The sequence below is a fragment of the Dendrobates tinctorius genome, unplaced genomic scaffold, assembly GCF_039654945.1.
Source record: "Dendrobates tinctorius isolate UK_male_01 unplaced genomic scaffold, ASM3965494v1 ptg000016l, whole genome shotgun sequence".
Classification (NCBI taxonomy): Eukaryota; Metazoa; Chordata; class Amphibia; order Anura; family Dendrobatidae; genus Dendrobates; species Dendrobates tinctorius.
The window spans coordinates 92,085,338-92,112,677 of record NW_027361684.1 but is presented as its reverse complement, the minus strand read 5'-3'; the positions used below and the strand labels follow the sequence as shown (position 1 = coordinate 92,112,677).

At 41.9% G+C, this 27,340-nt stretch overlaps 1 protein-coding gene across 3 annotated transcripts in view; it reads left to right on the top strand.

The window, feature by feature from the left end:
- EFHC2 (EF-hand domain containing 2) overlaps positions 1 to 27,340 on the top strand; it is a 94,666-nt gene that overhangs the window by 12,723 nt on the left and 54,603 nt on the right. For 2 of the 3 annotated variants that reach the window (XM_073566062.1, XM_073566061.1), the window contains exons 4-8: positions 3,356 to 3,579; positions 4,670 to 4,921; positions 5,093 to 5,200; positions 14,565 to 14,703; positions 26,739 to 26,904. In XM_073566062.1, the coding sequence (XP_073422163.1) occupies positions 3,356 to 3,579; positions 4,670 to 4,921; positions 5,093 to 5,200; positions 14,565 to 14,703; positions 26,739 to 26,904 (889 nt within the window). Of the gene's footprint in view, positions 1 to 2,681; positions 2,858 to 3,355; positions 3,580 to 4,669; positions 4,922 to 5,092; positions 5,201 to 14,564; positions 14,704 to 26,738; positions 26,905 to 27,340 lie in introns of all 3 variants that reach the window. The other variant, XM_073566063.1, reaches the window with a different exon arrangement.

Below are 27,340 nucleotides of genomic sequence, written 5' to 3'. Positions count from 1 at the left end.
ACCGTATCCGGCAAAAACAGATGATCCGGCGGGCTGCGGCTTCTACCGAATCAGGTTTGACAACTTTTCGCCGCAGCCCGCCGGATTTAAAATCCGGAAATATGAAAGTAGCCTTACAGCTGCACACTGCACACCTTGTTTGCTAATGAGCACTGTATTATTCTTTAGATCAAGGGTGGGCAATTAATTTTCTTGAGGGGCCACATGAAAGACTGACTGTTACGGAGGTCCAAACCAATACGTTGAAATTAATTCTGTTCAATATTAACATGAACATATTATTTTATATTGTTATTAATTTTATTGCTTATTATTGAGAAGATTAAAACCATATAATTTGCTAATTTTTATAAAGTTCAGAAAATGCAATAAATAATATTGCTCCTGTTACTCAGCCTTTGTACTATGATCAAAAGCTATCCCAAAAACTGTATGATGTCCCCACAGTCTCTGCACACAGTATGATGGCCCCATAGCTCCCCACACAGTATGCTGAACCCTACTGCCCTCCAACACAGTATGATGACCCCTCAGCCCTGCATATTGTATTAACTCCCACAGGGCCACCAAATGTTTGACACCAAACACAGTATGATGGCCCCCACAAAGTATGATTGCCCACACAGTCCCTCACACAGTACAATCCCCCACCACAGACTGATCCTCGACAGCCACCAACTCAGTATGATGACTCCAACAGCTCCCAAAAAAGTATAATCCCACACACAGAATAATCCCCTATAACTCCCTTTATACAGAATGATGACTCTCACAGTATCATCCTCCATAGCCTCCAACACATTATGATGGCCGCTACAGCCACCAAATGGTATCATGGCCCCACAACCCCTTAACACAGTTTGATGTTCCCTAATGTTTCCTTCTCAGTATGATCCTTCACAACCCACAAATAAGGAATTATAACCCCCACAGTATGATCCCCCACAGCCCACCAACACAGTATAATTGCCCTCACAGCACCCTAGCACAGTAAGATCTCCCACAGCCATCACACAGAATGATGATCCTCACAATATCATCTCCCAAAGACCCCTAAAACAGAATGATGATCCACACATGGTCCCCCAGAGAGTTTGACCACCTGCTGCCCCTCAATACAGAATAATGACCGCCACAGAATGATCTCCCCTAGCCCCCAACACAGAATGATGATCCCACAGTCCCATAACGTAGAATGATGACAGTCATCATCCCCAATACAATGATGACCCTCACAGTATGATCCCCCACAACCCATCATCACATTATGATGTCACCTACAGTATGGTCATACACAGTCCTCAAACACAGAATGATGAACTCTGCAGTATCATCCCCACAATCTTCAAACAGATAATTATGGCCCCACGTATCCCCCACAAAAATCAATGACAAAAAACAAACATTACTCCCCTAACCCGCGCATCTCTGGTCTTTGCTCTGCACGCTGAGGCTCCACAGCAGGTGCGATCTAATAGTGTAATTGCGCCTGCTTCTCTGAGACAGTCACACAGGCTGAATGGTGGAAGACGGAGCCCACGGCTCCCTCCTCCACCATGATTTTTACAGGTATCTGTGTTGCCCCTGAGGGTTCAGTCGCCACAGAGGTACTGCACCTCCTCCTGAGGTGTGGTGCCCCACCATTCAGGTAAGGTGGAGACACCTGACCACACTCCAACACCTGCATCCCACACAAAATAGTAGTGCAGCAAAGCACCCTTTGGTGGCTCCCTGATTGGAACACGAAGAGTGCTAGGAGGTGGGTGGAGCTTAGTCTGCACCAAAAGATTGGGAAGAGTTTAGAATTTAGGCAGTCGGACTCAGGGAGTCTGTGTGAGAGAAGATCCCCTGAGTGGGATGGATGGAAGGAAGTGCTGCAGCAGACCTCAGTGACCTGGGTCTGCTGGCACAGGAAAGAGACATTGATGGAAAGCCTGATTCTTTATAAGAAAGGTAGATTTGAACGGAACGTAAGGAGAAGAGGAGGACTGAGGATTTAGGGTTAGAGCAGAACCCTTCCCAAGTTCACAGCGCAAGGCCGGGGTCCGGTCCCTGAGGTTGTATGGATACTAATGGTCCTGCGACAGACACCGGAGGAATCGAAGTTGTCACCACTTTATTCCCACACAAGACTTGGGGGCACAACAGCAACGTGAGTGAGCCGGGACTTAGTAGCAAGGAGTCCCCGAAGCAGGCTACAGCTGTCTGCCATACAAGTAGAGTTCATAGAACATCTGACAGGAGGAACTCCTGTGTAACTCAGTACTGAGAGTACTTCACTATAGGCGCAAAAGGGAGACGTTCAGAAAAGGCACATATGTTGGCGGAGTGTTGGAACGGAGTACTTCATCTTGCCTGGAAATTGACTGAGCTCCTGACCCGGAGGACACGGCATGGATGCGAGCACCTGTATGCACAACAGACTGTGAGTAAATCGTAAATCTTTGGAACCACATGCCCTGGTGTCCTCCACTTATTCCTGTGCCAACACCCTCAGCACTGCTACATCTCTATGCCTGACACTGCACCATCTACGCCTCTCCCCTATCTCTTCACCTACACTGCCCTGGGACTACTGTCCTACCTGTGGAGGGCCACAACATCATTGCTGCACTACACCATCTGTCCCAGAGGATCTGCTCGCAGCGTCGGCTTAACACCTTTCTTGCCGAACACCACAGGTGGCGTCACGAATCATTCAATGAACATTTCTGCTATTTACAATGGGCGCCCAGGGCCATGGAACGGGTCATAGCCGCCGTGACAACAACCCCACTCGTGGAGATCTGCGAGCCCGATACAGAGTACCCCGCTGCCCTGGGTGTGAGGGCGACCGATCTGCATCTCCAGGATGCAGGTACTGGTGAAATCGGGATGGTGGACAGATATGGGGAGTGTGGCCTGCGGGGTGTTGCTTCCAGCCCTGTTGCTGTCCTGATCTGTGTGCTGATTAGGAACAGCCATAGAGCCGGATGTGGCCCCCAGGCTGTTGTTTGCCAAGGTCTGATCTAGAACCATCACTCCATAATATGGCATGCAATCGTTTTTAATTCATTGCTCTTAAAGTGAACCTTTTAACCTTTTTTAACCCAATAATGAGTTACCAGTGCTATATCATCCTCTTAGTAAAGTTTGCCATCATAACCTTAGCGTTGCAGCAATTAGCAAAATAATAAAATTAAATATTGCTACACTCCATTTTTAAATTGACTAAACACAGAAGCAACTTCTCACCAAGGGCCGGACAATCTGAATCAACCATTATCACCCCCTCAGCCTGCGTTCAGACTAATGGTATCTTTCCACCGCACAGTGTTAGAAAAATCCTAACAATGTTTTCGTTTCTAAAATGAAGGTACGATAATCAGACGTCATCGTATTCCACTTCCACCCCCTAACGATGACCAGTTTTACACTGTGGATCATTTCAACATCAACAAAGACATTGTGTTTTACTCCAAAACTTTCAAGATTGTAAACTGTGATGAATTTACTAGAAACTTTCTGCGGAAACTCGGAGTCAGAATAAATCCACCAGGATCAGTTCCTGCAGATGCATACTCTACTATTCGGAAACAGGTAAAAACAATTGCCAGTACAGATCCTGATTCCACAATGAGGTTTTGAAATTGTTAGATCTTTGTAGTATAATATATGTAAAGCAGAAGCATTGTCACACCATTTAACACTTTTTTCTAAAATGTACTAATTTGGAAATGCCTGTCTCCAACTACAGATGGGAGCAAACATTTTAGGAAGCCTATTACAGTACTTTCACATCTTCTCTGGGATCTGCTCTTGTGATGTCTACTCCTGTCACTAGGCACCACCATATTCATTGTATAACCAGTTCTAGGAGAGACATTGGAGACTAGGGTGTATGGGACTTGTAATGTTATTTATTATGCTCACTTATACAGCACCATTTATTCCACTCCACAGACATCATTGTCACTGTCCACATTGGATCTCGCATTCATTGCATCAGTATGTCTTTGGATTGTGGGAAGAAACTAGAGTACTCAGAGGAAACTTGTACAAACACAGGGAGAAGATATAAACTCCTTGTTGATGTGTCCTCAGTTGGAGGACACATCAAGGCTAACCACTGAGCCACCATGGGTGTGCTGTCCAGCTGGAGTAATCATCTCCATGTTTTGGCCAATAGGACAGTACTAACCATATTATATTCCCAGCATACTGCTGGGATCTGCCAGATATAGTTTCTCTTTCCTGGATTTTATCCATAGATTTCAGCTTCTATTTTTCTTGTGCTTTTTCCTATTAAAGACCTAGGCCTGTTCCATGAATATTTCTCCGTTTTTTGATTTTTGTACCTTGACTGCCCTCCTGTTTCTGACCTGGCTTCCTGTCCACTCCTGTCAACCTGCACCATCAACCAGCAGCTGACTCCGTGGCCTTAACCCATGGGTCCCTGTATAAGTCCAGATCTCTGGACAAAAGTTAAAGGATGAAGGCCAAGGAAAGCCCTTGTGCTAAGCCTGTTTGTGGTAGCTACCGTATTTTTAGAGCTGCCAGGCAACCACTGATAGACCCACGTTATAAGATACAGTTTATGTTCCCTCTCATATGTATACACAAGCACATTGTTCTTCTATTTCTTTTGGTGAGCATTTTGATGACTAGTGTCTGTCCTTCCTCTTTGTAGGTTGCAGATAACATGAAGCCCCTACGCCCATATGAGCGAATGGACACTCTGAAACAATTCCTAGATCATGATAGACAAGTTTTGCGGTTTTACTGTCTATGGGATGATACAACTTCAGCTTTTGGAGATACAAGAGAACTTATATTACATTATTACCTAGCAGATGACACAGTGGAAATCATAGAGGTCATTCCACCAAATTCCGGACGGGACACTGTTCCAGTCTTTCTCCATCGAGGAAAACTACCTAAGGTAAAAAAATTACTGGCAGAAAAAATGGCTCTGACTTGTGTCGCCTGCAGTTTACTTGTGGACCATTTTTTCAATGCACATGTGGTCTTCTGCATGTAGAGGAATGTGTGTGTAATATAAGACATATGTTATATGTGATATGATTCTGAGTTATCTCTGCATCCTTTCCAGCAAGGTTCAGCAAGAATGTATAATCCTGGAGAGATCACGTGTCGCACTGTCCTCAATGTTTTTGGCCCAATGGGACATGGAGGTCGTTATATTTTGGATAATCTTAAAGTAAGATTTTCACATCCTTTTATACCTAAGAATACTTTCATTGTCTTAAAAATAACTATATATTAATTTAACTAGTTATCAGCCGCTGACGTATATTTTCATCATTGGTCATTAAGAAAAGTATGAAGCCGGCTCAGGAGCCACCGAAGTGCTTTCCGATTGCTGTAGTTTAACCTTTTAAATGCCACTGTCAATTTATGACCGCAACATTTAAATGTCAACAATGCTGTCCAATACCTCAGAAGATATGCTGTGCCATATGTCACTATATACACTCGTTGTACGAATGACACAACTTTGGATTTTCACAAAGTTTCAGTGTTTCTAAATCTTTTGGTTCCTTTCCTTTGTTGTGTTTTGTTATAGGAGCAGAACAACAAAAATGACAATCTCATTACAGACATCAACTGTCCTCGATGAACCCCACTGACTAAATGGGGTCTGTTGACTTTAATGTGAGCCATCTGGGTTCTGTTAAGATGTGTGTTATTGGGTTCTGAACACAGTCTCATCACTGGTATAAGCAAATATATGCAGATTTGTCTGCAGATTTACTGTGGTTTTCACCTGTTCCATTGCCATGGACAGGATAAGGCTAAGTTCACACTAGGTATTTTTGCAGCGCTTTATGTGTTTTTTATGCTACTTTTCAGCTGCTTCTTACAGTACGAGCAAAGTGTACGAGACTTCTTAAATCTCATGCACACACGTTTTTTCTCAGTATTTTGTGCTTTGCATGGTATTTTGGACATAGAGCATGTCACTTCTTTCAAACACTAAACTTTATCAACATGCACAAGAGACAAATCTAGCATGCTAAAACCGCCGCAAAAATGAACAAAACGCCACGAAAAACACAAGAAAAGCTAAGGATAATATGCTTTTTTGCTGCAGCTTCTTTCCTGCCAAGAGATCAGGTTTTTCTGCAAAAAAAAACCACTGGAAAAATGCCGAGTGTGAACTTACTCTTAGGGCTCATACTCACTGGCAAGAAATACGGACGAGTGCAATCCGATAAAAAATCGGATTGCACTCAGACCAATGTTATTCAATAGTTGACATCTCATTTGCGATTTTTTTTTTTCTCAGCTGAAATCGGACTGAGAAAAAAAATCGCAGCATACTGCGTATTGCTGCGATTCTCGGACGAGACTCGCCAATGCGTGTGAGAAAAAAATTAGACAGCACTCGCACCATCCAACATTTTCCCATGCTGTCAAGTTCACTGCGGGTCAGGTGGGGAGTCTGCGCAGCCTCAGTGTCTACCGCTGACGTCACTTATCCTGTACTGATCCTGTTGATGTTTTAGAGGGCTGGCCATTTTTAGTAGACAAGCACTGTAATGTACTTGTCATTGGAAGGCACATTACAGCACTAGTCTATTGAAGGAGACGTCATTTTCTCTCCAAAGCATCTGCAGGGTACAGAGGATTATGAAGTTTGTCATTTGAGCTTGCCAAAATGTGGCACTGCCGATGCTCCAGAACTCAGGTGCCAGACCCTTCAACTGACAGGTACCAAATGGACTAGTTCTCAAAAGCGTGTATACAGTGAAGAAAGTTAGCAGCACTCACCAATGTCAATAAAAAGCTTTTTCTTTATTTCAAATCTTTCTTAAAACCATCTCTGAGGGAGAGGGGGGGGGGGCAACAGGTGCAGCAGAACTGATGTCCGACCGAGTTCACACAGAAGTTTCCCATTTTAATTATATGATAGTGCTGAGTCAATTCCCTTCTTTGTGTCACACTGGTTCTCAAACGCCCAAGACTGATCTGAGCTTGTGTGCTCAGACATGTTGTCAATCATTTAAAGGCAGCTCCACCCCGATTAAGAGCAGAATGATGTGCGCCAGCATTGTAGCTAACGAAGGGTAGCAGAGAGAGGCAGTTGACCTGGGCCCTGCACTCAGATAGGCCCACCCGGAGCTACGCCAATATAGCTAAGCCAGGCATGCACAACATGCGGCCTGCAAGAGAATCGGAGCAGAATGACGTAGCCAGCAGTGCATCTCCTGTAGGGAGCAGAGGGGCAGCTTCACCGATATAGTTAAGCTAGGCTTGCCAACATGTGGCCCTCAAGAGGATCTCCAGCGGTCCGTAGCCGACTCCTTTTCCCCTGAATTTAGATGTATTCACGTTTCTCAGGCTTGAATACATTTGAACAACACTGCAGTGCCAGGATAGGGGTAGAGGATTGCTTGTCATCTCTCCACCCCAACATGTAGTGGAGGGATGATGTCAGCACACTGCTGACCTCATCACTCTGCTACTATAATCGCTGTGCAACAAAGGTAAGGTGGCAATGACGCATCTCACACAGCCAATCCAGGTTTCACAGTTTGCACTGATGAGGGGCAGTAGCCTGAAACACATTGTCTGAAAATTGAGGTTCTGATTTGGCTTTTATCCTAAATCATGTAACAAGGCTTGTTAAAGAGTTGATATTGACTTTTAGGATTGCAACTTCCAATAGGTGGAACTAAAGTTCTAGCTCTCTTCCTCTCTGAAGTGACAATTTGCATATTCTGACAATTTATAACTCGTATCTTCAGTTTTCAGAACTCCTCTCCTCTGATTTCTGACCAAATAGTTCAGCTCAACTTTCATTTGGTCATAAATCAGCTGAGTAGAACTAAGAAGAAAGAAGATAACAGTTATAAACTCCTGTGAGAATGAGCTCACTGATGGATTCTCAGTTAACTGTGCAGCCAGCAGTCGACACAGAGTATAATATAATACAACACAGACGCTATAGGAGGCAAATTGTGCTAAATGTTTAATAAATCCCAATTGCAAATATGATTTTTAGCCAAAAATGCAGTCAATAAGTTAAAAAAAATGCCCCTATAGGTGGTCACTAGTGATGAGCGAGTATACTCATTGCTCAGGTGGTCTCTGAGTGTTTTGGCATGCTTGGAGATTTAGTTTTCGTCGCCACAGATACATGATTTGCGACGGCTAGATAGGCTGAATACATGTGTGGAATGCCTGTTTGTTAGGGAATTCCCACATGTATATTCAGCCTGTCTACAAGTCGCAAATCATGCAGCTGAGACAAGGAAAACGAAATATCCAAGCACGCCAAAAGACTTGGAGGACACCCGAGCATGCTCGGGGAGACCCGAGCAACGAGTATACTCGCTCATCACTAGTGGTCACATCCTTTAATAATTGAATCTTTTTTTATTTAAATATGTTCAGATATGGAAACTTTTGCTTCGTGTTTGTCAGAAAAATAAAAATTTCATATCCTCATTAATATTGCTGCAGGCAGTGTTGAGCATTCCGATACCGCAAGTATCGGGTATCGGCCGATACTTGCTGTATCGGAATTCCGATACCGACTTCCGATATTTTTTCAATATCGGAAGTCGGCATCGGAATCGGAAGTTCAAAGTTGATTGACAGCCTGACGTCATCATGATGCGCGGTGTGTGCGCATCATGATGCGCCGTAATTTCGGGCCTTCCGGGGGTCTCTGCCGGGGGGCTGTGTGGACTGCCCGGGGTCTGTACCGGCCTGCCGGGGGGCTGTGCCGGCCTGCCGGTGGTCTGTGCACCCTGTGGGGGTCTGTACCGGCCTGCCGGGGGGCTGTGCCGGCCTGCCGGTGGTCTGTGCACCCTGTGGGGGTCTGTACCGGCCTGCCGGGGGGCTGTGCCGGCCTGCCGGGGGGCTGTGCTGATGTCCGGGGGTCTGTGCAAGCATCGTCCGATGGGACTACAAGTCCCATCTGGCGATGCCTGCTACCATGACAGTGATTGACACATTAGCCAATGATGGGACAGTAGTAGTCCCATCATCCGGCTAATGTGTTAAATGTTAAAAAAAAAAAAAAAATACTACATACATACTACATGCATGCTACATACATACTACATGCTACATACATACTACATACATACCACATACATACTACATACATACTACATACATACCACATACATACTACATACATACTACATACATACTACATACATAACACATATATACTACATGCATGCTACATACATACTACATGCTACATATATACTACATACATACTACATGCATACATACTACATACATACTACATGCATGCTACATACATACTACATGCTACATGCATACCACATACATACTACATACATACTACATACATACTACATGCATGCTACATACATACTACATGCTACATACATACTACATATATACTACATGCATGCTACATACATACTACATACTACATATATACTACATGCATGCTACATACATACTACATGCTACATACATACTACATATATACTACATGCATGCTACATACATACTACATGCTACATACATACTACATATATACTACATGCATGCTACATACATACTACATGCTACATACATACTACATATATACTACATGCATGCTACATACATACTACATGCTACATACATACTACATATATACTACATACATACTACATACATACTACATGCATGCTACATACATACTACATGCTACATACATACCACATACATACTACATACATACTACATGCTACATACATACTACATATATCCTACATGCATGCTACATACATACTGCATGCTACATGCATGCTACATATATACTACATGCATGCTACATACATACTACATGCTACATACATACTACATATATACTACATACATACTACATGCTACATACATACCACATATATACTACATACATACTACATACAATACATTCATACAATACATACATAGACATACAGTACATATAACATAGAGTAACATACTTACCAATACTTGTCACATTGTTCCCCGAAGCCATTGTCTTTTACGGAATAAATATTAACATAACAAACCACAAAAATACTCACCCACGATCCGAAGCAGTCCACGAGTGTGTCCCACGACGATCTTGGGTAGAGAACTGCAGCATCAGCTGTTGCTGCCGTTCTCTACGGGCTGCAGGAATCCAATGACGGAAGGTAGGTATCCTTCCGCACTGTATTCCTCCGCCACTTAAAAAAAAAAAAGTCCCTAGTCTCACTTTATGCCATTGCTGTGTGGGAAATTCCCACACAGCAATGGCATAAAGTGAGACTAGGGATTTTTTTTTTTTAAGTGGCGGAGGAATACAGTGCGGAAGGATACCTACCTTCCGTCATTGGATTCCTGCAGCCCGTAGAGAACGGCAGCAACAGCTGATGCTGCAGTTCTCTACCCAAGATCGTCGTGGGACACACTCGTGGACTGCTTCGGATCGTGGGTGAGTATTTTTGTGGTTTGTTATGTTAATATTTATTCCGTAAAAGACAATGGCTTCGGGGAACAATGTGACAAGTATTGGTAAGTATGTTACTCTATGTTATATGTACTGTATGTCTATGTATGTATTGTATGAATGTATTGTATGTAGTATGTATGTAGTATATATGTGGTATGTATGTAGCATGTAGTATGTATGTAGTATATATGTAGTATGTATGTAGCATGTAGTATGTATGTAGCATGCATGTAGTATATATGTAGCATGCATGTAGCATGCAGTATGTATGTAGCATGCATGTAGTATATATGTAGTATGTATGTAGCATGTAGTATGTATGTAGTATGTATGTGGTATGTATGTAGCATGTAGTATGTATGTAGCATGCATGTAGCATGTATGTAGTATGTAGTATATATGTAGTATGTATGTAGTATGTATGTAGTATGTATGTAGTATGTATGTAGCATATATGTAGTATATATGTAGCATGTAGTATGTATGTAGTATGTATGTGGTATGTATGTAGCATGTAGTATGTATGTAGCATGCAGTATGTATGTAGTATATATGTAGTATGTATGTAGCATGTAGTATATATGTAGTATGCATGTTGCATGCATGTAGTATATATGTAGTATGTATGTTGCATGTAGTATATATGTAGTATGTATGTTGCATGTAGTATACACTCACTGGCCACTTTATTAGGTACACCATGCTAGTAAGGGGTTGGACCCCCTTTTGCCTTCAGAACTGCCTCAATTCTTCGTGGCAGAGATTCAACAAGGTGCTAGAAGCATTCCTCAGAGATTTTGGACCATATTGACATGATGGCATCACACAGTTGGCGCAGATTTGTCGGCTGCACATCCCTGATGCGAATCTCCCGTTCCACCACATCCCAAAGATGCTCTATTGGATTGAGATCTGGTGACTGAGGAGGCCATTTGAGTACAGTAAACTCATTGTCATGTTCAAGAAACCAATCTGAGATGATTCGAGCTTTATGACATGGCGCATTATCCTGCTGAAAGTAGCCATCAGATGTTGGGTACATTGTGGTCATAAAGGGATGGACATGGTCAGCAACAATACTCAGGTAGGCTGTGGCGTTGCAACGATGCTCAATTGGTACCAAGGGGCCCAAAGAGTGCCCAGAAAAAATTCCCCACACCATGACACCACCACCACCAGCCTGAACCGTTGATACAAGGCAGGATGGATCCATGCTTTCATGTTGTTTACGCCAAATTCTGACCCTACCATCCGAATTTCGCAGCAGAAATCGAGACTCATCAGACCAGGCAACGTTTTTCCAATCTTCTACTGTCCAATTTCGATGAGCTTGTGCAAATTGTAGCCTCAGTTTCCTGTTCTTAGCTGAGAGGAGTGGTACCCAGTGTGGTCTTCTGCTGCTGTAGCCCATCTGCCTCAAAGTTCGACGCACTGTGCGTTCAGAGATGCTCTTCTGCCTACCTTGGTTGTAACGGGTGGCAATTTGAGTCACTGTTGCCTTTCTATCAGCTCGAACCAGTCTGCCCATTCTCCTCTGACCTCTGGCATCAACATGGCATTTCCGGCCACAGAACTGCCGCTCACTGGATTTTTTTTCTTTTTCGGACCATTCTCTGTAAACCCTAGAGATGGTTGTGCGTGAAAATCCCAGTAGATCAGCAGTTTCTGAAATTCTCAGACCAGCCCTTCTGGCACCAACAATCATGCCAAGTTCAAAGGCACTCAAATCACCTTTCTTCCCCATACTGATGCTCGGTTTGAACTGCAGGAGATTGTCTTGACCATGTCTACATGCCTAAATGCACTGAGTTGCCGCCATGTGATTGGCTGATTAGAAATTAAGTCTTAACACACAGTTGGACAGGTGTACCTAATAAAGTGGCCAGTGAGTGTATATGTAGTATATATGTAGCATGTAGTATGTATGTAGTATGTATGTGGTATGTATGTAGCATGTAGTATGTAGTATGTATGTAGCATGCAGTATGTATGTAGTATATATGTAGTATGTATGTAGCATGTAGTATATATGTAGTATGCATGTTGCATGCATGTAGTATATATGTAGTATGTATGTTGCATGTAGTATATATGTAGTATGTATGTTGCATGTAGTATATATGTAGTATGCATGTTGCATGCATGTAGTATATATGTAGTATGTATGTTGCATGTAGTATATATGTAGTATGAATGTAGCATGTATGTAGTATGTATGTAGTATGTATGTAGCATGATGATGGGACTACTACTGTCCCATCATTGGCTAATGTGTCAATCACTGTCATGGTAGCAGGCATCGCCCGATGGGACTTGTAGTCCCATCGGACGATCCTGCACAGACCCCCGAAGCCTGCACAGCCCCCCGGCAAGCCGGCACAGCCCCCCGGCAGGCCGGCACAGCCCCCCGGAGCCTGCACAGCCCCCTGGCAGGCCGGCACAGCCCCCCGGCAGGCCGGCACAGCCCCCCGGCAGGCCGGCACAGCCCACCGGAGCCTGCACAGCCCCCCGGCAGGCCGGCACAGACCACCGGAGCCTGCACAGACCCCCTGGCAGGCCGGCACAGCCCCCCGAAAGGCCCGTACAGACCCCAGAGAGGCTGTACAAGGGAAAAACAGGATTTTTCTTATTCCGATACCGGAAGTCCCATAGACTTGAATGGGACTTCCGGTATCGGAATCGGCGATACCGATACTTTTTTTTAAGATCGGCCGATCCATTCCGATCCGATACTTTGAAGTATCGGACGGTATCGCTCAACTCTAGCAGGCACATTAAATAGTAACATACTAGGAATTACAGAGGCAAGCAAGATATTAAGGTGTATAAAAAGAGAGGGAAAATGCCATGATTCAAATGTATTGTTACCCCTCTATAAATCTCTTGTGACACCACATCTACAAATGCAGTTTTGTTTTCCACATATTAAAAAGGATATTTGCTTGCTAGAGTCAGTTCAAAGGCAGGCAACTAGATTTTTGCAAGGGATGGAGGGCTTAGGCATCTCTTTTCGGAAAGGTTGGAGAAGTTGGGCTTGCTTAGCTTAGAAGAAAGACGTCCAAGGAGATCCCCTTTATATGTATAAATATATGTGTGGTCAGTACAAAGGACTGGCACATGACTTATTCCTTCCAATGACCATACTGAGGACCAGGGGACACTCATTACCGGTAGAAGAAAGGTGATTCTGGCAGCTAAATAGGAAAGGGTTCTTTACAGTTAGAGCGGTCAGACTGTGGAATGCCCAACCACAAGAGGTAGTAATGATAGATACTATAACAACGTTTATAAAAGGGCCAGATGCTTTTCTCACAGTAAGGCCGGGGTCACACTGGCGAGGAATACGGCCGAGTGAGAGGCGCTAAAAGCACGCATTAGACGCGGACCAATGATTCTCTATGGGGTCCCTCGCACCAGCCGTATATTTCTCATCCGTATTCTACGGTCCGTGCCAATCGCAGCATGCTGTGATTGACAGCGTACTACGACCGTAATACGCCAATGCAAGTCTATGGGTGCACAAAAAATACGGATTACACACGGACCACATATGTGACTTGCGAAAAATACGCACCCGGTGTCTTTTAGCAAAGGCGGCAATTCAGTGCGCTATACAGTAAACTCACACTGACAGATTTAATAAAGAAACGAAAGAATAGATATAGACACATAGAATACATATATATATATATATATATATATGCATTCTATGTGTCTATATCTATTCTTTGTTTTCTGTTTAGAAACCCTGTCATAGGGCTCCATTATATGTCCATTTTGCAAGCTTGCGAGAAAATCTCACCATACGGATGCCATACAGATTACATACGGATGCTGACATGCGCAAAATACGCGACCACACCTTGATTACGGATGACATACGGAACACTGTTTAGGGGCCATTCATCCATATTACGCATGTAAAATACTGACCGTATTTTGCATCGGTTAGTGTGACCCCGGCCTAAATGGCATTGTAGGATATAAATAATCTAGGTATAGATATTGTATAACTGGTGGAGAAGGGTTGAACTTGATGGATCTGTGTCTTTTTTTCACCTATATATTTATATAACTATGCATTTTATCACATGTTGTATAACAGACAGGATCCGTGCATCAAGAATTTTACAGCGACAATGATCTGACGATTGGTACTGCAATCAATGCTTGGGGAAGAAAGATAATCTTATGTTACTGTGATGAATTTACCAAGAACTATTACAAAACAAAATATGGGATTGGTAAGAATAATACAGAATATAATCTAGATGGCATACTGTACTGTCTATATAAATTACTGTATTATTTTCTAGAAATCCAGCAGATAAAAAGTCAGCTGTGCATATGAAGGCTCTATGTAATTGAGGATTATGTATACAATTCATAATATTTTACACTCCTTTATTTCAGAATATAATAATCAAGATACTCTAAAACTTGTTTCAAGCACTAAACTGCAATAATTTTTTTAATAGGGGATCAAATGTAAAAGATTTAACCCCTTTCGGACAATTAACATAACTGTACTTCATGATCGGGAAGGGGTTCCCGCGGATTGATATACAGTTACATCATAGCAATCATGTGGTCACATAAGCTATGCCCGTATGATCGCTGCTAGGAGCTCAGCTTATGTGATAGCCAAGCTCTGGCTGTCATAGCCAGGGCCGGTGCCCGCATTGCTTTTGGCTCTTAACTCCCTAAATGCTACAATCAACAGCAACCGCAGTACTTAGAAGCCTGGGAGAAGGCTCCTTCTCCCACCCGATCGGCGCTCCCCCACAATGTAATCGTGGGCTGCTGATGGTAGTCATGGCAATTGGAGGTCAAATAATTACCTCTGGGTATGCCAGCTATGGTGGCCTGTTAGACCATGCCAGCAGTAAGGTCTAAAAGGCGTTTGGTCAGTGTAACACTGACAGCTATAATGCATTACAGTGAATGAGTATTGCAATGGGTTACTGCAATGATAAGAGAATTAAAAGTTAAAGTGCTATAAGAGGACTAAGTAATAAATTACAAAATAGCTATTTTTTTTATAAAAAAAATACAAAATAAAAAAAGTCAAAATATTTATTTATGTAAAAGCAAAATTGAAATGAAACCCCCACCCACATATTTGGTATCATTGCGTTTGGAACAACCTGATCTATAAAACTGTCACATTATTTAACCCCTTTCTTTAATAACGTATAAAATAAAAATAAAAAACTTCGCAAAACCAAAGTTTTTTCATCATACAATGTGGAATAACATGCGATCCAAAAGTCCTATATAAGTATGACTGTTATCCCTGAAAATGTCATCTTATCCTGCAAAAAACAAGAACTCATGCAGCTCTGTCAGTGGAAAAATAAAACAGCTATAGCTCTCAGAATATATCAATGCAAAAACAATTTGTTTTCTACAACATTGTTTTTATTGCGTAAAAGCAGCAAGACATAAACAATATAATGGGGTATCACTGTAATCATACTGACCCGAAGAATAAAGCCTTTTTATTACCTTTACCACACGGTAAACAGCATAAAAAAAAACAATTCCTAAATTTATGTTTTTGCTAATTCTGCCTCCCAAAAATTGGAATTGAAAGTGATCAAAAAAGTAATGTGCCAAAAAAATAGTACCAATAAAAACCCCAACTCGTCCTGCAAAAATCAAGCCCTCACATGACTCTGTCAGCAGGAAAATAGAAAAATTGTAGCTCTCAAAATATGCTGATACAAGAAAAAGGTTTTTTTTTTTGCTAAAAAGGGTATTTTTAGTGTGTGATAGTGACAAAACCTAAAAAAAATATGAATGTGTTATTGCTGTAATCTTACTGACTTGAGGAATAAAGCCATCTTATCACTTATACCGCAAGGTGAACAGTGTGAAAAAAGAAAGAACTAAAACCAATTCAAAGATCGCAGTGAGGCTCAGTTCACATTTATCCTGCGCTCTACACTGAGCGCTTACACCGGGATTTCTATGTAAATCTATAAAATACGATAGTCACACAAAATCCCAAAGGAAACATTCCCTATAATGAGGCAGATGGAGTTATTTTGGACTCTGTCTGGCCTATGATGTGACGATGTTCCTCTTTTTAGGAGTCCACACTACTGAACAGAGGCCAAATGAAGTCTGGAGTAACTCCGCTTCCCTTATTAGTGAATGGATCCGTTAGGGGTCTCATCTGAATCACATATTTCAAAGATTTAGATGGAAACCCCGATAAATGTGAACTAATCCAAAATGTTCTGTACCCCAAAATGCCTCCAATAAAATCTTCAAGTCAATCCACAAAAACAAGTTCCCACTCATGTCCATCATCTGTTGGAAATGGGTGTCCCTATTGCTGGTAGCACAAAGGCTCTGGAAAAACGATATGGCTCCCACCAAAAGAAATCCAGTGATCTCTGCACTTCCAAATTCAAATGCCCCCCTCCCTTCTGAGCCCCACAATGTGCCTAAGGCCGGGGGGTCATACTTGTGAGAAACTCGTACGTGTCTCACGTATCTATACCCGGCACTGCCGCCGGCACTCGGACTGGAGTACTCAGCTGCATAGAAATACATGCAGCCGCACACTCTGGTCCCGAGTGCTGGCGGCAGTGATGAGTATTGAGACGCGAGACTCGTGCGAGTTTCTTGCAAGTGTGACCCTGGCCTAAATCACAGTGTCCACATGTTTGTCATTACTATAGTGAGGAGAGTCCTCTTCATGTATGGGTTCATTTCTCCAGAAGTACGAACTGGGCATAATGTACTGGGTATTACAATGGCATATTTATATTTTCACTCTGCAACTTCCACTGTGTGTTTGGTACTGGAAATCACCCAAAGGCTGGAGTCACACTAACCTGTGCAAAATACGGTCAGTATTTTACATGCGTAATACGGATGACAGACCCCTAAACAGTTTTCCGTATGTCATCCGTAATCAAGGTGTGGTCGCGTATTTTGCGCATGTCAGCATCCGTATGTAATCCGTACGGCATCCGTATGGTGAGATTTTCTCGCAGGCTTGCAAAATGGACATATAATGGAGCCCTATGACAGTTTTAATAAAGAAATGAAAGAATAGATGTAGACACATAGAATGCATATATATATATATATGCATTCTATGTGTCTATATCTATTCTTTCATTTCTTTATTAAACCTGTCAGTGTGAGTTTACTGTATAGCGCACTGAATTGCCGGCTTTTCTAAAAGACACCTGGTGCGTATTTCTCACAAGTCACACGTGTGGTCCGTGTGTAATCCGTATTTTTTGTGCACCCATAGACTTGCATTGGCGTACTACGGACGTAGTACGCTGACAATTGCAGCATGCTGCGAGTGGCACGGAGCGTAGGATACTGAGGAGAAATATACGGCTGGTGCGAGGGACCCCATAGAAAATCATTTGTCTGTGTGTAATGCGTGCTTTTTGCGCCTCTCACTCTCCCGTATTCCTCGCCAGTGTGACCCCGGCCAAAGAGTCAAAATCGTCACTACACCAGTGGATTACTTCCCTTAGAGTTGTAAATTCCAATAAGTGGTCACTTGAGGGGTTCTTTGTTGTTCTTGTGCTTAAGCTTTCTGCAAATAGAGTCCTCAAACTATTGTAGGAAAATCTGTGCTGCAAAAGTCAAATAGCACTCCTTCCCTCACATGCCCTGCTGTGACACACAAGTTGTCTCAATATCCTCACTGCATCACTAGATGTATTTACTGAAGGGTGCAGTTTGCAAAACGGGGTCACTTATGGGGGGTGTTCGCTGTTCTTGCACCTCAGGGGCTCTTCCAATGTGTCATGCACTCCTAAACAATTCCAGCAAAATCTGCATTTCAATATGGCGCTGCTTACCTTCTGAGCTTTGTACTGTGCCTGAAAACCACATGTAGGATATTGGCAAACTCGGGATAAATTGCCTAACAAATTATATGGTCCATAGCTTCTGAAAATTAAAAATCTGGGGCTAAAAGGACAGCGCGCACCAGGTAAGCAACAGGGGGCAGGCGAAGAGCATGAGACAGAGGAGGCAGCGAGCTGCTGCACACAGAGAAGCGGAAGGCAGGGAGGTAGTGAGAGATATCAGGTGGGGAGGACACTGAGGGCTGCGGTGATGGTGGCCTGAGGGACAGAGGTAGGAAAAAAGAGGACACATGGGGCTGTAGAGGGGGGACAGGGGCAGCTCAGGTGAACAGGAAAGAGCAGGCAGAAAAGAGAGACTGAGAACTGCCTCCATTGGATATTTGAATCCAGCGTGGCGTGCTCCCATGTAGACATGCCCCAGCCCTCCTTTTGCACATGTGCAGGCTGGGTGCGAGCGCAGATGCGTTGAATATGATGTCACAGCCGGGTGCCTGCACTGATATGATGCAAATAAATATATATTAAATCACAAAACTCAAGATAAAAAGCGGACGGCACCGCTGTTACCGTATGACTTCAAATGATGTGCGGCATACAGAAGCCCAGCAGCTGGGAATCTCGGGTGCCAGACCTGGAAACAGTCAATCCTGGGAATCCATGCAAAGAGAAAAGGTCGCACTCATCGAGATGGAAGTTTCACTGATTTATTGACATATCATAAACATGTCAAGTCGGGGGAGTGACATAAGGAGTGCAAGAAAAGCTGACATAGCCTTTCTTGCACTCCTTATGTCACTCCCCCGACTTGACATGTTTATGATATGTCAATAAATCAGTGAAACTTCCATCTCGATGAGTGCGACCTTTTCTCTTTGCATGGAAATAAATATATATGTTCAACCTGGCTCACTTCCCTTTTCAAGTCACTTGTGGGGGGTTTCTGCTGTTTTGTCACCTCAGTGGCTCTTCAAATGCTGCATGGACGAGCCGTCTATTCCTGCCAAATCTGCACTCCAAAAGTTAAATGGTCATTCTTCCCTTCTGAGCCCTGCTATGTACCCAAACCGTAGTTGTTCTCAACATTTGGGATAATGAGGAGAAATTACACAATAAATTGAGTGGTCCATTTTCTCCTCTTACCCTTGTAAAAGTGAAAAATTTGGAGCTAAAAGAACATTTTCATGAAAAACTCCTAATTGTCCATTATTTTTCTCCACTTAGCTATTAATCTTAAGAAACACCTGAAGTGTTAACAAACTTCCTCAGAGTGCTTTTTTCAATGGCATCTTGTTTTGGGGGTTTTCTGGCTTATAGTTCCCTCAAAGTCACTTTAAAAATGAAGTGGTCCCTAAAAAAAATAGGATTTGTAAATTTCATTGGAAAATGAAAAATTACTGATAATTTTTTAACCCTTCAAACTTCCTAATAAAAAGAAAATGTATCTGTCAAAAATGATGCTAATCTAAAGTAGACATGTGATAATTGTTGCTATTTTTTTGTGTGGTATGACTTTTTTAGGACATAAAAATTTATAGTTCAAAAATTATGAATTTTTCATAAGTTTTGCAAAATGTTCCATATTTTCATAAAATATGCATATCATATGAACATAAATTTACTACTATCATGAATTCATGAAGTAAAATTTGTCACAAAAAAACAACAGCTCAAAATCAATGGGATATGTTGAAGCATTCAAGAGAACCTCATAAAGTGACACTGGTCAGGATTGAAAAATTTGGCCTGGTTAGGAAGGTGAAAACAGGCTGATGGGGAAAAGGTGTTAAAGGGCTTGTTTAGGAAAAACATACCCTGCTGAGATCACAGAACCAGGGCCTGACACATTCTGCCCGTGGATCGGGCAGCATGTATCAGCTGTCAGGTTCATTTTAATCGTCATTTTAGCATCTTTTTAGTAGTTATTTCCTGAGTAGTGTTGAGCATTCCGATACTGCAATATCGGGTATCGGCCGATATTCGCTGTATCGGAGTTCCGATACTGAGTTCCGATACTTTTAGAATATCGAATACTGGAATCGGAAGTTCCCATAATGCAATGAGCCAGTTTGATTTTATTCAGCCAATGAGGAATCCTAAGACGTGTGGGCACATCCTGTTATGCATGTTAGGCATGTTAACTAATGGCATGGCTGTGATTGGCTGCGAGCAGACCACCCAGCTGCTCCTCCCCCAGACACAGGCTGAACAGTGATCTATGGAAAGTGAAACTAGTGAGGGAGGAGGAAATGACCAGTTCTCATTTCAATGCCAGAACACCCCCCCCGGACGTTTATCTTAGAAGCAAGAGATGATATCTTGGAAACCATGCAGACTAGCCACAGAAGGTAAATTACTTATTGTCAGCATTCTGCAGCCCAGATATGCACTGAGATTATGTGAAAAGCCCGGACAACCCGTTTAACATAGTCAATATCTTTGTAACTCCGAACGTCTTAAAAAAAAAATTAATTCCTGCTATTCCATTTGATTGGGCTAAACCTCTATGCCTTTAATGTCTCCTCCACCTCCCCCAATACATTCTACATTATTCTTAGTTGTTTTCCTTCATGTAGAATTAAGTTACAAGGAAAGCAAGGGTTTATTTTCATTCCGATATTTCTGTCCCATTGACTTGCATTGGTTTCCGGTATCGGAATCGGCGATATCCGATATTTTTGGGGTATCGGTCCGATCCAATCCGATCCGATATTTCCCGATATCGGGAGGTATCTCTCAACACTATTCCTGAGTGCTTTTTTTAACGTCTTTGGTTGCTGATGGGTTTTTTCAAATTTTTTCCATTGTTTTTTTGTATTGCCGTTTTATTTTTTTAACTCCATTCAACAATGACGAAATCGCTATTGGCTTTTGAAGCAATGCTGCTGGTAAAAGGCTCAACATCCGCATGATGTCTTCAGAGACCTGAAGTGTGTAAAAGACACTCAAAAGCCTGAACATGTGAACAGCAAGTCGTTTTTACATGAGATGAATATGTTCATTCTTTTGACCTTTTAGTGCTTTTTCGAACCATTTTCTGAGTGGAATCATTCTGAAAAATATGTTTTCTGCTCATTCACTAAAAATGTGTTTTGTATGTAAGACAATGGACAGAATTTCAATCTGCTCCAAAATTAGCATTTTATGTAATGGAACCTTTAGAAAACTGATCTCTTATTGATTCCACGCTTTCTGTACCAGAGGCTGAGCTTTTATTGCATTAATATTGATTATATACACATCAAAACAACCTAAATCAATTATATTTGTGAAGGGTAAGTTTAATCTGGTACAACCAAATTACTGCTCTGCTCGGGTCAATTCTATGATTTTGTTTTCCTTGTCCTTGTAAATCCCTTTGCTAATAAATAGAAAGTGATTTTATTTTAGGTAATGTGCTTAGTTATTATGATTCATTCTGTTTTAAAGATAATTTCTCACTATAATAACAATTACAGAATTCTAAAATTATAATAATAATCATTTGTTTTGGGCTTCATTCACATCAAGTTTGGGTCGGTGAAAAACACGTACTGCACACAATTAGCATCCATGTACTGTCCGTATTTAACATTGCAAAGTATAGGATATGTAATTAACAGTGGCTTGTGAAAGTATTCACCCCCCTTGGCATTTTTCATGTTTTGCTACCCCACAACCTGGAATTTCAGTTTTTTTGGTGGTTTGCATCAGTTCATGTACAGAACATGCCTAGAGCTATGAATATTTGGTCTTTTTATTTGAAGCAAATCACAAATAGGGCAAAGTAACTCAAAACTTCACTGTGCAGAACTATTCATCCCCTAAAAGTCAGTACTTTGTAGAGCCTCGTTTTTTAGCAATTACACCTGCAAATTGCATTGGATAAGTCTCTATGAGCTTTCCACATCTGACCAGTTGGATTTTTGCCCATTCTTCACCAGATCAAACATTTTAAATTGAAGGATTTAGAGCAGTTTTGCCTTGAACAGCAATCTTCAAGTCTGACCACAGATTCTCAATTGGATTAAGGTCTTGGCTTTAACTAGGCCACTCCAAAACATTTCCACAATTCCCCTTAAACAACTTGAGTGTTGCTTTAGCAGTATGCTTTGGTTCATTGTTTTTTGGAATGGAACCTCCATCCCAGTCTCAAATCACTGACCGACTGAAGCAGGTTTTGTTCATGAATATCACTGTATTTCGCACCATCCATCTTCCCCTCAACCCAAACCATTTTCTGTTTTTCTGCTGCCAAAAAGCATCCTCATAGCGTGATGCTGCCAACACCATGTTTCATTGTGGGCATGGTGTTCTTGGGGTGATGAACTGTGTTGGTTTGGCACCAGACAGAGCGCTTACTTTAGTGGCCAAAAAGTTCAATTTGGGTTTCATCTGACCATAGCACCTTCCTATATTTTGGCAAAGTCAAATTGAGTATTACAATTTTTGTGCGAAAGTAAAGGCTTTTTTCTGCCCAATCTTCTATAAAGGCCACCTCTATGGAGTGTACGGCTTATAGTGGTTATATGGACAGATACTCCAGTCTCTGCTTGGGAACTCTGCAGCTTCTTCAGGGTTACTTTTTGGTCTCTGCTGCCTCTCTGATTAATGCCCTTCTTGCCTGGGCTGAGAGTTTTGGTGGGCGGCTCCCTCTTGGCATGTTTGTTGTGGTACCATGTTCAATTCCATTTGATGATAATGGATTTGTAGTTGCTTCAGGGGATCATCAGAGATTGGGTTATTTTTTATAACCCAACCCTGACTTCTACTTCTCAACAACTTTGTCCCTGACTTGTTTGGAGATTTCCTTGGTCTTTATGGTGTTTGTTAGTGGTACAACTTGGATGCAGTGAGGATGCAGCCTCTGTGGCTTTTCAGAAAACATGTGTAAATACTGACAGACCCCGTGACACTTAGATTGCACACACGTGGACTTGATTTCACTAAGCATGAGACTTATGAAGGCAATTTCTTGCACCAGAAATGTTTAAGGGCTTCATAACAAAGGGGGTGAATACATATGCACATTCCAATTTTTATTTATTTTATCTCATAAATTTAATTTTTGCCTATATTTTTCTCACTTCACCAACTTAGACTAGTTAGTGCTGATGCATCACACACAAATATCAGATTAAAATACTGTAATATTTAAACACAGTTTGTAAGGTAAAAATCCGAGGCAGGGGTAGGGAGTGGGGGTCAATTATTTTGCAAGCCACTGTATATATCTATTTACCCATTTTTGAAAAACAGTGATGACACACTAATCGTAAAATGGACACACGAATGACTCACTAATGTTATAAATGAACACATAGATGACACACTGATGGTAAAAATGGAGACACGGTCCATACACTGATGACACATTGATGGTAAACGCTAATCCAAAACACTGATGATACTGGTACCATTTTTTCATGTATGTGTTTAAACACGGGACTTGTGAATCAGGCCTAAAGAGTATTTGTTTGGCATACTTTTGGCTTGTATATCTGTTTTTTTAACTTTATTAAAATTCATGGTTTAATACCATTTAAGTTTATTGTGAATATAACTTTGTTTGATTGTTAAAGGGAATCTGTCACCAGGTTTTTGATACTAAATCTAATTATTAAAAACTGACCGTCATTTCCAAACAGAGACCAGGTGTGAACAGGTTATAAGGAGGCTGTAGGATACCTAGCGGACGGGAAATAAACCTGGAGTAATGCTTTAGTACATATCGGACTAGAAGGAGTTAATCGGCCATGACAGCTTGGTTGTGAGAAGCTGAATAGTTGGGAGAGATGGCTGTTCACCATATCTCCACTCTTGGGTGTAGTTCACTTTGTAAAATGAGACCTGTTTGTCTCACACATGGTTCTGTGTATGGAGGTGTGTAGATCTCCTGGATTGCGTGCCTTTGCTAAAGGACTATGAAGCTGGACTCTAAAGCCCCCTTCTCACATAGCCAGATCGCTAACGATATCGCTAAAGTGCCACCGATTTTGTGACGCAACAGCAATATCGATAGCGCTCTTGCTTTGTGTGACACGTACCTGCGACCGGCCCCCCCGCTGGATGTCGCTGATCGTGCTCGAATGTCCTGGGCCATTTGTTCCTCGTTGGCGTCCCGCTGGCGCTGACTAGCGATGCATGGACTCAGGCGGAAGTCGTCATCATCGCTGCGGTGTGACAGGAAAGAGCGACCGCTGACGGATCGCTTATCGCTGCTGCGTCACTGGTGAGATCTGCCTGTTTGGCAGCTCACTAGCGACCATTTAGCGATGCACCAGCGATCCTGACCAGATCGTATCGTTGTCGGGATCGCTGGTGCATCGCTAAATGTAACAGGACCCTAAGCCAGACGGGCTAACCAGCACTAATGTATGGACTTGTTACTTTGTTTCACTTTGAGCCGGACAAAGGCTGTATTTTTTATTCCTGTGATGTGGTTTATGTACTAAACCAGCTGGACTTTAAATAGAAACGGTTCCTGTGATACCTCAGATCGCTTCCAAGTGGGAAGCATTTTTACTAAGAGTAGCCACCTCCATATATAACTGACAAAGAAAGTTGCACTCTGTAATGCTATTGCATGCAAATATGAAATATATGAAATTGGAAATGCATTACAGCTATAGAAAATGGGAAAAGCAGTAAAGCAATTCCAATTTCATATATTTCATGGTTGCACGCTGTAGCGTTGCAGAGTGCAACTTTATCTGTTAGTTATGTATGAACATAGCTATTCTTAGTATGCACCTGTTCACACCTGCTCTCTGTTTGGTGACGACCAGTCTTTGATATTTGTATGCATAGGCTCTCTGACTGAGCACCCCATCCATAAGCCCGTGGCGGTTTTAACAACAGCAGCATACTACCTACCTATATAAATGCAGGCTATCAGCCCATGAGAAGAATCACATTAGGTTAGGTCCCCAGCAAAAGTGATTGCCTTTTCCTTTTCGTTGGCTGCTGGACATACTTGAATTGGCCAAGTTATGCGCTAAGTATCTTTTGTTTTTTTCTATTTTATAGAGCAGTAATGCAATTCCAATTTCATATATTTCATGTTTTCATGTTGTAGCATTACAGAGTGCAACTTTATTTGTTAGGCCACGTTCAAGCGTTTAGTATTTGGTCAGTATTTTATATCAGTGTTTGTATGCCAAAACCAGGAGTGGGTGATAAATACAGAAGTGATGACGTGTTTCTATTATACTTTTCTTCTGATAGTTTCACTCCTCATTTTAGCTTGCAAATACTGAACCTGGCATTAGTTTGATACTCCATTTAACAGCAACATGATGTAGGAGCAGAAACACTGATTCTAGCGATGTGTCACTTACTGGGCTACTTGCTACAGTTTTGATGAAATCACTGTTTTATACGCTGCTGCGCTCTGATTAACCCTACCCGCTCACACCATTGATTTCTCAGTTTTCTGCCTAGGCACAGTATACCTAGAAAATTGCCAATCAGTGGTGGGGGAGGCATTATATAGAGCTCATGAATATGGATGATTACAAGGCAGCAGGTAGTTTTATGAACACTATAACAGCAGCCTAGTAAGTAACACATTGCTAGAATCTGGGTCTCTGTCTCTGCATTATGCTGCTCTCAAAAACCTGGAAACCAAGTCCGTTTAAATGGTTTCACTGGAAAATTTGAAGATTTAGGCTGTGTCAAGATGACCGTAACACTTTAGCCATTCATATCTGCAAATTGGAGATGTATCTCACTCTGTATGCTGCTCCATGCACTCCTCTGCTTGAAGAACGGGTGAAGGTTCTACCTGCCATTACATACACTATTCTGGTGTGTAAAATACGCCAGACCAATGCAGTCAACAATTTTTTTACACCTGAGATCAATGTGAAAAATTGCTCATGTGCAATATTGCAAAGGTAATAATTGGATCATGTGTGGCCTTCCGTGCACTTCGGCAGGTCGCGAACCGTGAATATGTGCGTCCGAATATAGCATTAGATTACAAGAAAGCACTGTGATCCAGATTGTAGAACATAACACTCCACTAGGGGGCATCATATCACCACTTATTCCTATCTACCATTTTTTACACATGTAGATATTTTTCATCCCCTGTTGTGGCGTCTTAAATTCCGGAAACTAATTTCCATGAATATAGTCTTATACACTCATCTCTCATACCCTGCAGCTTGGATTAGAGAATGGCACAGTGGCTGTAAATCATAGACTACAGACATTATCTGGCAATTGGAAGAGATTTGTTTTTCAAAGACATTAACACTTCATGCTTTATATCTCCAAATGTTCAAAATTGGCTTGGTGCTTTATAACCAATTTTACTTTAACACGTTAGAAAATAAGGCCTGTTTCTTCGAAATCTGGTAGTCGTGTAATGACGCTACATACATTACTTCCCACAAGATAGCGTCCTAATATCCGATAGTTCATTTATTTATTTTTTTGGCTTTTAGAGGATTTTACACCTGTTCAATACAAAGTTTCTCAACATGTAAAGATTGAGAAGAAGACTCCCCCTTACAATGGCTTTGGTTCTGAGGAAGACTCTCTTTGTTCTTGTTTGGGACTCCTACCAAAACCACCACAGCGAGATTTCAAGAAATTTATGGAAAAAGACAGGTATTTTTTTGTCATCTCTATAACTTTAATTGTATTAGCATAGTTCTTGCTTAAACACCTGGGGACATTCTTATGTGTGAAGAATAGGCGAATCCATCAGCTACTGTGGCTTGTGAAAGTATTCGCCCCCTTGGCATTTTTTGTTTTGCTACTTCACAACCTGGAAATTCAGGTTTTTTTTTAGGATTTGCATCAGTTCATGTAAAGAATATGCCTACAACTGTTGAAATTTGGTTTTCTTTTTATTGTGAAGCAAACAACAAATAGGACAAAATAACTGCAAATTTGACCTTGCATAACTGTTCACCCCACTAAAGTCAGTATTTTTGTAGAGTCCCCTTTTGTGGAAATTACAGCTGCAACTCGCTTTGGATAAGTCTGAGTTTCTACATTTTGGCACTGGGATTTTTGCTCATTCCACAAGGCAAAACTGCTC